This window comes from Colius striatus, chromosome 18 (assembly GCF_028858725.1).
Source record: "Colius striatus isolate bColStr4 chromosome 18, bColStr4.1.hap1, whole genome shotgun sequence".
In the NCBI taxonomy this organism is placed as follows: domain Eukaryota; kingdom Metazoa; phylum Chordata; class Aves; order Coliiformes; family Coliidae; genus Colius; species Colius striatus.
This window is the reverse complement of record NC_084776.1, coordinates 3,270,553-3,284,024: the sequence shown is the minus strand read 5'-3', so window position 1 is coordinate 3,284,024 and position 13,472 is coordinate 3,270,553. Positions and strand designations below refer to the sequence as shown.

Here is a 13,472-nt window from a genome sequence, read left to right as displayed (position 1 = left end):
AGGCTGTGAGTCAGCAAGGGAGGAGGATACTTAGATTAGAAACACCAAACTGTGGAACAATGATTACACAAATGTTATTTTGGTTGCACTTCAGATGCTCTTGCAGTTAAAATCCACTAAATTAGGAGAGGTGCAGCGATCAGAACCTCGGCTGAAGTCTGTAGAGTCTTGACTTGATGACTCCAAAGTTCAGCACCAAAACAAATTTTTACAGTGTCCATAGGTACAATTTAAGTTTGACCCTCTTGTCACAAACAAGCACAGTCCAGAATTATTATTTCACTTTTCCTGCAGCACTGCATGATGAGTCCTGTCTGATGCTTTTCATTATTGGTTAATTGCAAGATATTTATTGACAACATGAATCTGATCAAACTGGCCCCTGAAGCCAGATCATCACCTAAACTGGCATGAAGCTGGCATCATCCCTAAGAGACTTGTGACAATACCAATGTCACTCCAATACTAATTATTTCACCTTGAAAAGATTTTGTTATAACTCCCAGGACTCTGGTACATAGAAATGTACAGGCTGAATGATAAACAAAAGCTTCTTAGTGACAGTTCCATTATTTGACCCAATTTCATATTCCAAATATGCTCATCTTCTAAAGATGCTAATATTGTTTTTCCAAAACACTGGTCCCAACAGGAGATGCTCTGCAGAAACAACTGGGGACATTTCCAGCAGAGATTGTTACTTGAATTCCTGCATTATGCTCAACTGCAACATGTGATGGTTGTTTCATCCCTCATTGCAAACAACACAAGGAACCTTTTATCTTCTGTTTACAAGGGTGGGCATAAATACAAAGAGTTAATATGTAACCATTCTTTTGCCGTGCCTTTATTTTTAAGTGAAGAAACACTGGACCCAGGGTCAGTCGGGGAGCTTGTGGACTGGCAGCAATGTACCTCCTGGCACTGGCCACGTGTGTAGCTGCTCTGAGCCACTGTGCTCTTGCAGGGAAAGGTAAGCATCTTCCACTTTCTAAGGGCACTACTACCTTAAGCATGAATGATGGCAGCTGGAGAAAGCAGCAGGATTTTAGACAAGTGTTTTGAAGGGGAATTTCTCTGAAAGCTATTTTCCTCACACCCGTGTTCCTTCCCCTGTCTCTTCCTATGGTGAGGTGAATTGCTGTATATAAAAGCATAAAATTGAGGGAAACAGAAGAAATATAGATAGAAGTTGTAGAAACCAGGTTGCCTGCGTGCCAGGGGGCATTGTATGTGCCAAGAATTAACCTCACTCCATGCCTCTGCCCAGCTCCCTGCTCTCCTTGCTTTCTCCTCCACTGCATGAGCTGCTCAGCACGGTTTTTGCCTTGCTTTCCTCCCCCTTTCTCCCACACCAAGGGCTCTGGGTACTGTTTCATGTACTCTCTCCCTCTGTTTGCCATTCATTTCTACAGTATGAGCTTTGCATCACTCTGTCCTCTCCCCACAAGCTCAGCAGGAACCTCTCTCCGTGTCCTTTGCAGGAGCACAGTCTGCACCCTCTGTTCTTCCCTCACTGCTCCCCTCCTCTTCTCACCCTCTGGGTGATGAGTAGTTCATGCTGTCGACGTGTTAAAACTGTTTCGGAATCAGATCTGTCTAATGTAACAGAGTGTTTGCCCTATTGAAAAGAAAATTTGGGGAAAGCAGAGAAAAAGAAATTGAATTTAAAAACCTAAATCTCATTTCAGGCTGACCCCATCAAACTCATTTAGATTAAAAAAATGAAATGCATATTTGCTTCTAAGACTCCCTCAACAGCCTTTGTTTCAAGAGAATTTACCATAATTGACTCACTTTTCAGAATACCTAAAATCTACTTTAAGCCATTGCCGAGGAGAAGAGAAAAAAGGTACTTTTATTCTGGCTAATGCCAATAGCAACCATCAGCTGCCTCAGGAAGTTATGTATACATAACTTATGTACCTATACATTACAGAAGGGCTGATTAGCTCACTAGAGAAACATACTATAGCTGATGATAATACAGAAACCTGTGCTGCCAGCTGAGAAAGAAAAACAACCTCAATTTTCTGCCCGGTTTCTTGTAAATTGTCTTCTTCCTCCAGTCTGTTCCAGGCCACCAGAGGTGCTATTTGCCACAATTAATGTAGACAAAAGCGTGTATGATGTGGGTGAGGAAATAGAATATACCTGTAGGCCTGGGTTTGTGCCCAATAATGGCCAAAGGAAGTACACCTGCCTCCCGACTGGCAAGTGGCCTCTCAATACGCTGCTGTGCCTACGTAAGTAAAACAAAGCAAACCCTACTCCTGGATTTTATGCCATGAATTGATGTGAAAAGGATATTTAATAGTCCATGTGAGGAACTGATGTATTTAAACTGGTACACTTCTCCAATTGTTCTTCCATTACTTCTTGAAAGACAACTAAGTGTGGGGGAAAAGAGAGGCAAGTAAGAGGGGAAGGATCTTCCCATATGGGTCCCAAGCTGTCCCTTAAGCCCTTGCTCCTGGATAGTGATGGAGACTGGGCCCAGACAAGGTAAACCTTAATCTGACTCATCCCAGCAGAGCTTATACTCTAACAATGTATATTGCTTGGTAACACCTGCAATTATTTTATCCCTCATTGTTCATTTTTATCATTTTATTGCATAGTTCTTTTTCTCAGACAATCAAAAGTTAAAAACTATTTACTCACAAGAGGTTTGAAACGAATACATTACAAAAGAAAGGTAGAACAGCTAGACTTACAAAATGTAGTACATGGGAATGAAGAAATCTGAAAGACACCAAGACCCTTTTATGATCAGCTTGTTTCTATTATCCTTATGTCTCATAAAATAACATTATGCTTTTTTTAATCTTTAATTAATAGCAAAGAGATGTCCCACTCCTGGATCCCTGCAGCATGGAAAAATTGATTTTATAGACCACCACTATCAGAGTTCTCTAAGTTTTTCATGTGAACCAGGGTAAGTGTTCCCGTCCTCATGCCCTTAAATAAATAACTTAAGCTGCAATATTACATTCTACCATCACCTACTGCAGTATTGCAAGCCAAGGAACTTAGGAAACTGCTCATAAACACTCACTTCCACTCCAGAAACTCAAAAAAAGGGGGAAAAAAGTGCATATCTGGTGATGCTCCTTTGCTCAGTCTTGGCTGTAACACCCTGCAGCTTTGCTACTCCAAAGCAAAGTATGACAGATATGGAAACCAACAAAATAGCAGAGATTTTATGCAAAGATTTATTCTGGACTGCTTTCCCCTGCTTTTTAAATCCTCTTATTACATCATGAGATGAAATCCCGCTGCAGAGAGAAGATAATCTCCATCTAAGTTGTTCTACTGTTGGGCTCTGGAGACTGAAAATTTTGGTTTGTGCCTTTCCAAGCTCAATAAATGGAAACATGAAGTTAATCCTAATTTGGTCCCTAGAGCAAATGCAGTTTTACTCAGGGCTACTTGCTAGCTTTAGAAATGAGGATGCATTTCAGAAATATAGTTATGGTAAATGCAGGGACATGTTTGACAGTAGCACATAGCTCATTTTACTTGGGCAATTAATGAGTAAACAGTGCTTAAGGTCTCAGACACTGGAAGGTGAGAGGTGAGACATAGCCTAGAGTTCACTGAAAAATATCAACAGCCCCAACTACCGTTTTCTTGTACAAAATGGGAGGAAGGTAAGTAATAAATGCATCCAACTATGACACCAAATGCAGCAATAGGACCTGATTTAATGTTGCTAATTATAATTTACTGGTTTTCATCTGTGTGATATCATAATGACAGATAGATTATGAACATTTCTTTAAAACTCAGAGTAAGTGCTAATAATGTAAGTACAGAGAATGCAATTAGAGTGCATAAGGAAATTAAATTGAGCTATCTGGCATTAAAATAAAATCATGCACCTGGGTGATTTTGGTTCCTAAGAGTGCTGAGTTCTTTGCAACAGTTTGATCATAATTGCCATGATTAGCTGGGAACTCTTCCCAAGAATTGATAATATTTACATTAGTAATCACAGATCCACATTCACTGCTTACTTATACCCACAGTACTAATCTGTTGTAGAAATTAATATATCAGATAGATTATATAGTTAAAATGGCAAAACATCTCATTATTTTGAATCTTTTGTCTGGATACATACACTATTCAAATAGTTACAATTTTTTGTAGTTGTATCTAAATTTCCTTTCAGGTCAGTAAGTGCTAGAAGTAGAGGATCTCAGAGCTGGGCTCATATTTGGTTATGAGAAATGGCAGTCTTCCTGTCAAATAACAACTTGATTCTTCTCCACGTTCATTAAGCCTTCTGGTAACCAGGTCTTTTTGTTTTTAGTTACAACCTTGTTGGGACAAGAACAAGCCAATGCATGGCAGATGGAAAATGGAGTGGAACTCTCCCACAGTGTCAACGTATGTGTCTATATACTAAAGAACTACTAATTCCTTGTTGTTATTCCAGAAAGATTCCTTTGCTTTGCTCAGAATTACATACACTCTTATTCAGAGGCCTCCTATAGCTCTGTGTAAAAAATGGTTAGGAAAAATCAAGAAGAACCCTGTATGTTTAATTTTAGATATGCAGATTCTACCTTTAGAGGAACACAGTTTAAAGGTCTGCACAAAAGGCCAGGATCAGGGATGCTATTTACAGCTCAAGGTAAGGTGCTTAGCCACTCAAATTCATTCGCTCTGTGTATGAAACAGGATATTGTCATGCTTTTGCAACTGTTATATGTATTTTTGCTATTACCTGTCCTGCATAAGCCCTTCACTGGAAAAGTAATTTACTGCATAATATTGTCCAAAAATAGAGGAAACATCATGAATTACATAGTCTAAAGCTCCTGAGACCTTTAACTTGAACTTTTTGTTGTGTCAGCTACGTTCTGTAAAGGGTGGTGCATGTTAATTTGGTTCTAAGCATCTTGCTCCTGTGATTCTAGCAAGAGTTTGATCTTTAAGCTGAATATTCTATGAATTCTGTGCTTTTCTAGCTGTAACCTGTGCACCTCCCTCACTCCCTGAATTTGGAGTCCTTTCTTACCGTCGCTTAAAACCTGGAAATGTTTCCTATTTCCTGGACACAATTGCTTTTGAATGTGTACCTCCTCTTGCAATTATTGGGAATGAGACAGCTACCTGCATGGAAAATGGGAAGTGGAGCAGCATTCCAGAGTGCAAGGGTAAGTTACTTACTTTTATCAACACCTACAAATATTCCCTAGAATTATATGTCAAAAACTATATGAATGACCTTAATATTTTCTTTACTATCATTATTGCAAATGCACAGTTATTCTGAAAGTCAAACTCCTGCATGGAAGGTGATTACTAACAAGACTGCATGCAACATGGGACTGACAAAATACTTGCTGCAGGTATAAAGGTTATACAAACAAACCTGCTAAACATAGTCCACAGTGAGGAAACAGCCTGGCCTCCAGTGTGCAGTGAACAATTTATTCTGCTAAGTGCTAGGACTAATCTAAGAATTGAACAACCTTATCCCTCATCCAGACAACTTTACTGCTTTTGATGAAACTATCTCACTTTTAAGTAGTTATTGGATAGAACCACAGATTGCAATAGATGTGTGTTGAAAATAGGTAATGTTCATTTATTTTCTTTACTATATTTTCCTGTGCAAGGGGAAAAAATGAACCACCATGAAACTTTGCTGTATTTTTTGAAGTATACAGTATATCTTCTAGAACTGCAACATTGATAAAGCTTTGGTTTTGGTTTTGTACTGCAGTTGTCACGTGCCCCACCCCAACGGGAATAGAAAATGGATTCATAGAGTTTGCAGTTCGCAGAACATATCACTATAATGAAAGTGTCAGCTTCGCCTGCCAGGACAGCTACGTGCTGGATGGACCTAAACATTCCCGATGTGAAAAGAGTGGAAACTGGTCCACAAAGCCAACCTGTAAAGGTATATACACACTATCTGTTAGAAACCACATATCCATAAAAAACCCATAAAATGCGTTTTCCTAAAAGACCACTGCTCTGATTGTTGAAGAGCTGTAGCACTTTTGTGCTGTCCTCAAAAGAAAACCAACATAGTAATTTTGAGACCCTGATAAGGCCACTCCCAGCACTAAATGTTGTATGACATGATGCAACTGAATTGACTTCAATAATCTGACTTTGTCTCAACATATCCTCTCCTCTTTCCATTTCTTAAAATTAGAAATTTTACTGAGTCTGGATTTTCACTGGAAACTTTTGACTCTTTACTTAAGGGTCTGAATTTACTCAGCTTTGTAAACCCAGCAAAAGTACCATGTATGTGTGGGATACAATATTTTCCATTCCCAAATGACACCTGTACAGTTTTCTGATGGGGTGGGATCTATCTCCATTTCAAACAGAATTCTAACTCTCCTTATGTATTGCTCATAACTCCATTGTTTTACAGGACCATGTAAAATACCAGTTAAGAAAGCTGTGGTGTTATACAATGGTGAGAAGAAAAGAGTTCAGAATGACCTTAAGGAAGGCATTCAGCATGGTGAAACTATATCCTTCTTCTGCAAGAATAAAGAGAAATCCTGTGCCTACACTGTAGCTGTTCCATGTGTGGATGGCAACCTTACTCTCCCTGCCTGTTTCAAAGGTATGAACTAAGCTAATCACAAAACAGCTCCTGTTAGTGGAACAGCAAGTCCTTTAGTGTGGGAGACAGTGTCAGAACTCATCTTCCAGCCCCATTTGACTGGCCAACTCACCTGCTTGTACTAAAGTTATGGGGTATTTTGGATGGGATGGCCTGAGAGAAGAAGAGAATATGCAGCAAGACTTTTCTTTTGGATATGTCAAAGCTCTGCTTTGATCCCTGTTCTGCTCTTATAAGGTTATATTCAGAGGTGGCCAAGCCTAAACAAAAGGCCATATGTAAAATATTCTGTGATTTTACCAAAGTTGTCTCTAGGGTAAAAGAGCTGAAACACTGCTGCAGCCTAGAGAACCTGACATATTCACTCCCATTTTGGTGAATTATCCCCATGTTATGCTGATCACTGACACACTGGTCTGAATTCAGACCAAGAGTGTTAAAAAGCAGCTGATAGCTGTAGTGAGAAACTGACGCTGGAGCACCTGGTTCACAGCCAAATAGACTTTTAGAGTAAATAAACAGACTAAATACTAAACACTGTTAGCAAGAGGAAATGTTTTGCATTTGTTTTATCAATATTCCTTGTAAGGTTTCTTTTCATTTCTAAGTGCAGGAAAACCACACAGCCTATGCATGATGAAAACATCTTTCCTCACATTTAGCTTAACTTCTGATGGATGTAGCTTAGCTTTCATGAAAAGAGAAATTAAACACTGCATTTCTTCCAGCAGTTTTACTACGATGCAGAGCTTGATTGCTCACCTAGCAGGGTCCATGACACGTATTGTTTTCGGCTATCACAAGTTTCAATAATTTAACCCAAGTTCTTAACTTGTTTTCAACAGAACGTGGCTTTTTTTCATCTCTTGTGAAGAAGGACCCATCAGACATGAAACCATGTGAAGAAGAGCACGAACCACAGCAGTAATACAGTACTAAATCTCTGCCTTACTGAAACAAAACATTATATATATGAGAGGAAAACTGTAAGTCCCATGAGTGTAAATTTCCAGGTGAATTTCAGACTCTGCAAACACAGTATCAGCTGTTTTCTCACCCACCATCCCTACCAGCCTCTTTCACAAGCTATGATGCACTGAGCCATTAACTTTCATTCTCTTTTTTCTGCCTTCTTCAGAAACCCTGCAATACTACATGTCTTTCCTTATTTCCAACATTTCTGCAACTGTCAATAGCTTTCTCAATAGCTGTCCCTTTACAATAAAGTAATTTTCAGCCATGAGTGTGCTCTTATTTAAATTACCTAATCACAGAATCATAGTATGGTAGAGGTTGGAAGGGACCTTTAGAGATCATCTATCGGTCAAATGCTTTAGCTCTTAACTGATCTATACAGAAAGGATTTCATCAGTAGTACTTAGCTGGGTTCTAATTCCATCAGCACTCCCCTGTGATAGGGAGTGGACCTTTAATTACAGACAGGCAGGAAGTCAGCAGCTTCAGATTCTCCAGAATTTACATAAGTAGAAAGTCTGGGATTTCCAAATGAGTTCAGAAGCCAAGTATCCAACCATAGTTTAAACATCAACAGCATCAGATAAAAGGTTCTTTGACTCTTTTTAAAAAAACTAGATAGTAAAACTATTTCTGTTTTTGAGATTCAAGCTTCACCTGAAAATGTTGTTTTAAATGACTGTTAATTTTTACCACTGTTTCAATATTACACAATGCAACTGATTCCCTAAGAGAATGAAATTGAGCAATAGTAGTGATTTCTGGACATTAAATAGCTTTGAAGTAAATTACACTTTTAAGTTGATTAATGATATGAGTACTTCACTGGTATGATCCAGTCTGGCAAGTTTGGGGCTTATGTCTATAATTTCAACATACTAGAAAGGGATAGAGAAATATTTGTTGTACATTCCTAATAAATTGTCATGAGTCATATGTGGTTCCCTCTGAAGTTTAAAAGCATTCTCTCTGATTAAAAGCAGAAGTAAGCTACACAGTAAGCAAGCTACTCTAGAGCTTTTTAAAAGGATCTTTTAACATTAAGATCAAACTACTTGTAAGATGCTTACAGCTACCATTAAAAAGCTCTGAACATACTCTAATTATCTCTTTTTGTGAATGCTGCCTATGAATATTTTAATAGTATGACTGATAGAATTTGTTCTTATACTTCCTACTTTTAAGGAGAGATTGAGGCAGCTGTTATTAAGTATTTAATATTCTGTACTCCTCAACAATTTGATTATCTAATGTGAACATCGACAGACAAACTCAGGCTAGCAGCTGAAGAGGGTATTTTGCTGGTACAATGTGCACTGTTTGACTAACGGGCTGAAATATTCATAACTACTTTCAACACCTCCAAAGATCAGCTGGCAGGAACATATCTGTTTGAAAATCTAGTCTAAATGTTGTGTGGACACGTCTCTGGGATCAGGATGTTCAGGACGGTAGCTGAGATACCAGACACAGTTTAATATTAACTTGTCCTTCTCAGCAAAACACCGTGAAGTTGGCGTAAGTAAAGTTAGCGTTCACTGCCACAGAACTGCTACTTTTCCCTGAAATGATTTGTGTTTTACACAAATTGCCCCAAGGAACAGCCAGATTTTTCTAAGCAAATTCTCCTAGTTCTACTTACCTGTACAGGAGAACAACAACTGATCACATCAGCTGATTCTGCTTCCTAGCTGGACAGGCAGTATTTGAATACTTGAAAGAATCACCCTTAGGAGCCAATGTTCGTAGGCTGAATTTATTATCCAGTCTCCTGAAGCAAGAAGAGGGAGGGAAAAAAATATCTGTGACCTGATAAGTCTTTGAAGTAGTGAGGTGTTTGTGAATCACAACTTTTCAGACATGAAGGGTTTCCTTAGAAGGTCTGAAAAATAATATATTGCAACTAGAGGTGTTCCAAAGGCTGGTGGAGTGAGTGAAATCTGCCTTTTGTTGTTGTTGTTGTTAAGATGTTGGCAAAAATGCCTTAAGCTGTGCTCATGTTTTGGCAACCTGCTGAGACAGTTACAGAGATAAGAGAACATGGTAAAATGAGATGAAAAAAAGAAGTACTGCATGTGTTTTACTTAAATTTACATATTTTTACAATTCAAATTGGCAATTTGTTCTGTATTCTGGTTGGGATTTCTATGTATTCTGTAACACTGGCTCTACAGTAGTTTCCTCCAGAAGGTCAGTGCACATCAGTACTCCTCATGTCCATCCTGCAGCTTTGGCTGGAGACAAGACCTCAGACATTTCTTGAATCTTTAGTTTTTCTTTCTTTTTTGGATAGAAGTTGTGCAGTCAAATCAGTGCAAGCAGGCTTCAACCTCTCTGGCCACCCTGCTCTGCACTGCTAAGCAGACCCAGAGACTGCATCTATTCCCTTGGGAAACTTCTCCTGGAGTACTGGTTCCAATTTCATTGGTTCTGCTCTGCCTTTTCTGTTCTTTTTGACCATATACCAGCAAATTCGGTTTTTCAAAGTATGTTGTGATGAGCACCACAGAGATATATTCAAATCAATAGAAATCAATGAACAATGTGCAAAAAAGTTGCCTTAGAACTCCCAACCCATTTCACATGTCAAAAAGTATTGCAAAGCTAGACAGAAATGCAAACTTTTCATCACCTGGCCAATATGCTGTTGTGCTGTCCTTGAAAAACCTATCTGGAAAGAGTCATGTTGTTAAGTGCATTCAGCATTCCATGTTCTACCAACAAAACCCTCATCTGTCTCCTGTGATTTGAACTGACTTGGACAAAACTTGGGCGTCTGAAATGGTGATTCAGAGGGGAAATGTTTGGCAAGTTCAGCTATTTGAGCTAGTGAGCCACTCAGTATTCTTACTGTGTTGCAAGAATCTACCATTATTTTAGAACAGATTAAAAGTTGTCATGTCTTCAGACTTATCTTAGATGACAATTAGATTTGGAATGTAAAGGTAGAAATCTTTGTAATCTACTCATGAGATTCTGCCATGGATTAAATACTCCATCACTGATTTTTGCACTGCTTCTAGGAAAATGTTGATTTAAGGAGATATGTGAAACTTGAGTAGGGAATCAGTGTTGCTGTCATAGCTATCACCAAATGAACCCTAACACGGAATCATTTCTGCAGAAGATTAGCTGAGAAATCAAAGAAAACAGCCAATTTCCCACTGTACATTTAAGAAATTCTTGTTTGATGTATATATGCACATGAATCAAGCTTAGAAGAACTGAAGAGTTTACTCATTCAAGATGAAAGCACTTCAGATGCTTTACACACTAAGGCCAATGGCAGGTTTTGGAGAAAGAGAAATAAACGAATCAAAGAGGTCTCACACTTTATTTGGGATCATACATACACACAATCATTTCCTTGATGCAGGAAGAGACTGAACAGCTGAAAGGAGAAGGAGATTTCTCTAATTCTTTTGGACTAATTGATGGTTTTCTTGACATGGCTACAAACCAAGTGTAACATATGTCTTCTGTGTAGAAATGTCAGGAACGTGCTTTTGAATTTTTATATTCCACACCACCACCTTATATTCTCTGTCCTTAGGACAGCACACAAACAACCCAAGAATCAAGCAATATTAAGCACATTAAATGTTTTTAAATGAACTCAGAATCACTCTGTTATCTACAAGGATAGATTTTACTTAGAAACTGTAGATTAAATTGTCTCTGCCAGCACCTGCGATTTCAGTTTATCTGTTTGTGCTTCTGTCACCCACGATGGAGCTACATAAACATTGCTCAGACTCAAAAGCTACTTTTGATTTACTGACCTTTTGTTTCAGAGTGGCAAATATTTCTCACTGAGTTTTGAGTCGAAGCACTTTTTGTCCCCAAATGTTGATCATGATGAAGATGTAAAAATAGATACAGCTGCTATCCAACTAGCAGCAAGTAAAACAAAGAAACACATCCCAAACAACCCAGAGAGACCTTTCCCTGCTTCGGCACTCTCACTTTTCCAGCCCAGGCTCTCCTGTGATGCTGAAGCACTACACCTGAACCATCCTCACTAATTTCTGGCACCTCCCATTTCTCCCTTTGTGCTCCCTCAGGCTCTGCTGAGTCCTCCTGAGGTTTCTAACGTGCACATATTGCTGGGTGTATAAATAGTCACCTGTGTAGCCACATGTGTATTTCAGAGTGCTGGGGGTAGTGCTGATTGCCCTGCTTGGCGTGGCGTGCCTGGCTGGGACAGGTGCTGCTAATCGTAACGTTAATCACTTCGGCCAGTAATTAACGAGCACAGAGTGCGGTTGTGTTTCTGAGGTACAACAAGCCCGCCTTCAATGCACCGTTTGATGCTCTTCGGAGCTTTTTTCACTACTGGCTTCAGCAGCAGCTCCTCAAATTCAACCATCTCAGCCTTCAGGGCTTCCCCCACGGGCAGCACCAGAGCAACCGCTCGCCTCAGGCTTCCTGCCACCGCCCGGGGCCGGGCCCGGCCGCGCTGTCGCCGTCACCGGCCGCGTCGCCCAGCAACCCGCGGAAACGGAAACGCGCGGGGCCGGCAGCCGGCGGAGGCCGCCGGGAGCGGGGGTGGGATCGGTTTGAACAGTTGGCCGCTCGGCCGGGCCGGCTCTGCGCGGGGTGCTCCTTCTCCGCTGGGAGGGGGCCGGGACCCGCCGGCCCGGCTCGGCCCCCCGCTTTCTCCCGGAGCCAGGCGAGGTAAAGGGGGTGGCGTGTCCCGGGGGCAGTGCGGGGAGAGAGGGGCTGGGGGAAGCCCGGCCGGGATGCGGGGCGGTTTGTGACATCAAATTATGGCAGCGGGCAGGAGCGGGATTAGGCTTGTTCTCTGTGATAAATGTCTGTAAAGCAGCTCCTGGGGGGTTCCTGGCAAGCGGTTTGGTGAAGTACCTTGAAGGAAGGAAAGCACTTGCTTTGCCCCCTCGGGGAGGGCTGCTGAAGCTCGGAGGCGGGTGTGAGGGTCCCCGCTGCTCGGGGAGAGGTGCGGCGGGGGTGGGCCGGGTAGGAGGAAGAATAACGGGATCTGTCTGCACTGAAACACTCCAGGGGCTTCAGCACTCTGTCTGGGGTGTTCCGCTTCAGTTCGGAAAGAAATGTGCAATTGGCAAGCTGAACGGTAACAAGATGCTGTTTTGTATATTTCCAGCTGTGAAATTGACAGGTGACTTCAGGGAACGAGCTCTTGTTAGGCTGTCTTTTCAATACTCCTTCCTTAACAAACTATTCTGACAATTACTGTTCCTTTTAACTCAAAAGGTCTATTTGCTGTTTTTCCTTCTTCCCCCTCCTTCTTTAAAAAACCCAACAAATTAATTCTAAGGAAGGAGAACTTACGAATGTGTCTATGAAACAAATGCCTTTAGGTGTTTTATAAACATGAGGTGTAACTGACTAGATCTTTTTGTGGTTGACTACTCACTTTCTAAGTACTAAACAGAGTCTTGTACATTACATGAGGTATCTGTTGTTTGCAAAGAATCACTCTTAGTTTTGTATTTATTTGAACATAATATTTATGTTCAAATATAAAAATATTTAGGTTTATTTTCCACATAGTTCCAAAGGATGTCTTTGCATGGCTGAAGCTGAGCAGAGACAAGTGGATAATGCTACTTAATCTTTTGTATTTTTTGCAGGTGATTTGGTGTTCTTTCAAAATGAATGGTGACGTAGAAATATGGGAAAAATTAGATGCAGAATTTGATGGCTATGTTGCAGATATGAAGCCTTATGTTCTGAAACTACAGCATAGGTCAGGTAAGTACAGTAAAATGTGCATATAGAGAAACACTAATAACAAAATTCTAGGTTGCTGTTAGTACTGTGCACTTGTACCACTTTCTTTAATCAAATGCTTAATGTTTGATTCTACAAGGTGTTATTTCTAGAAGTCATGTAAACTCTGGTAAATGTG

The 13,472-nt window shown here is 40.3% G+C and overlaps 2 protein-coding genes across 3 annotated transcripts in view; both read left to right on the top strand.

The window, feature by feature from the left end:
- Positions 1–909: 909 nt before the first annotated feature.
- APOH (apolipoprotein H) lies at positions 910–12,263 on the top strand. The gene is made up of 9 exons (XM_062011168.1): positions 910–973; positions 2,070–2,246; positions 2,842–2,938; positions 4,319–4,395; positions 4,980–5,168; positions 5,741–5,920; positions 6,410–6,607; positions 7,453–7,531; positions 11,861–12,263. Exons 1-9 carry the CDS (start codon positions 910–912, stop codon positions 12,261–12,263), a joined length of 1,464 nt encoding a protein of 487 aa, XP_061867152.1.
- CEP112 (centrosomal protein 112) overlaps positions 12,129–13,472 on the top strand; it is a 157,148-nt gene continuing 155,804 nt past the window's right edge. For both annotated transcript variants that reach the window (XM_062010711.1, XM_062010710.1), the window contains exons 1-2: positions 12,129–12,259; positions 13,195–13,315. In XM_062010711.1, the coding sequence (XP_061866695.1) occupies positions 13,216–13,315 (100 nt within the window). In that variant the 5' untranslated portion in view covers positions 12,129–12,259; positions 13,195–13,215. The remainder of the gene's footprint in view (positions 12,260–13,194; positions 13,316–13,472) is intronic.

Excerpts from the sequence above, each read along its gene's own strand:
- APOH (XM_062011168.1), top strand. The coding sequence starts at position 910 with ATGTACCTCCTGGCACTGGCCACGTGTGTAGCTGCTCTGAGCCACTGT. Across the intron at positions 974-2,069 it reads CTGTGCTCTTGCAGGGAAAG|TCTGTTCCAGGCCACCAGAG; the intron begins GTAAGCATCTTC and ends TTCTTCCTCCAG. Across the intron at positions 5,921-6,409 it reads CACAAAGCCAACCTGTAAAG|GACCATGTAAAATACCAGTT; the intron begins GTATATACACAC and ends ATTGTTTTACAG.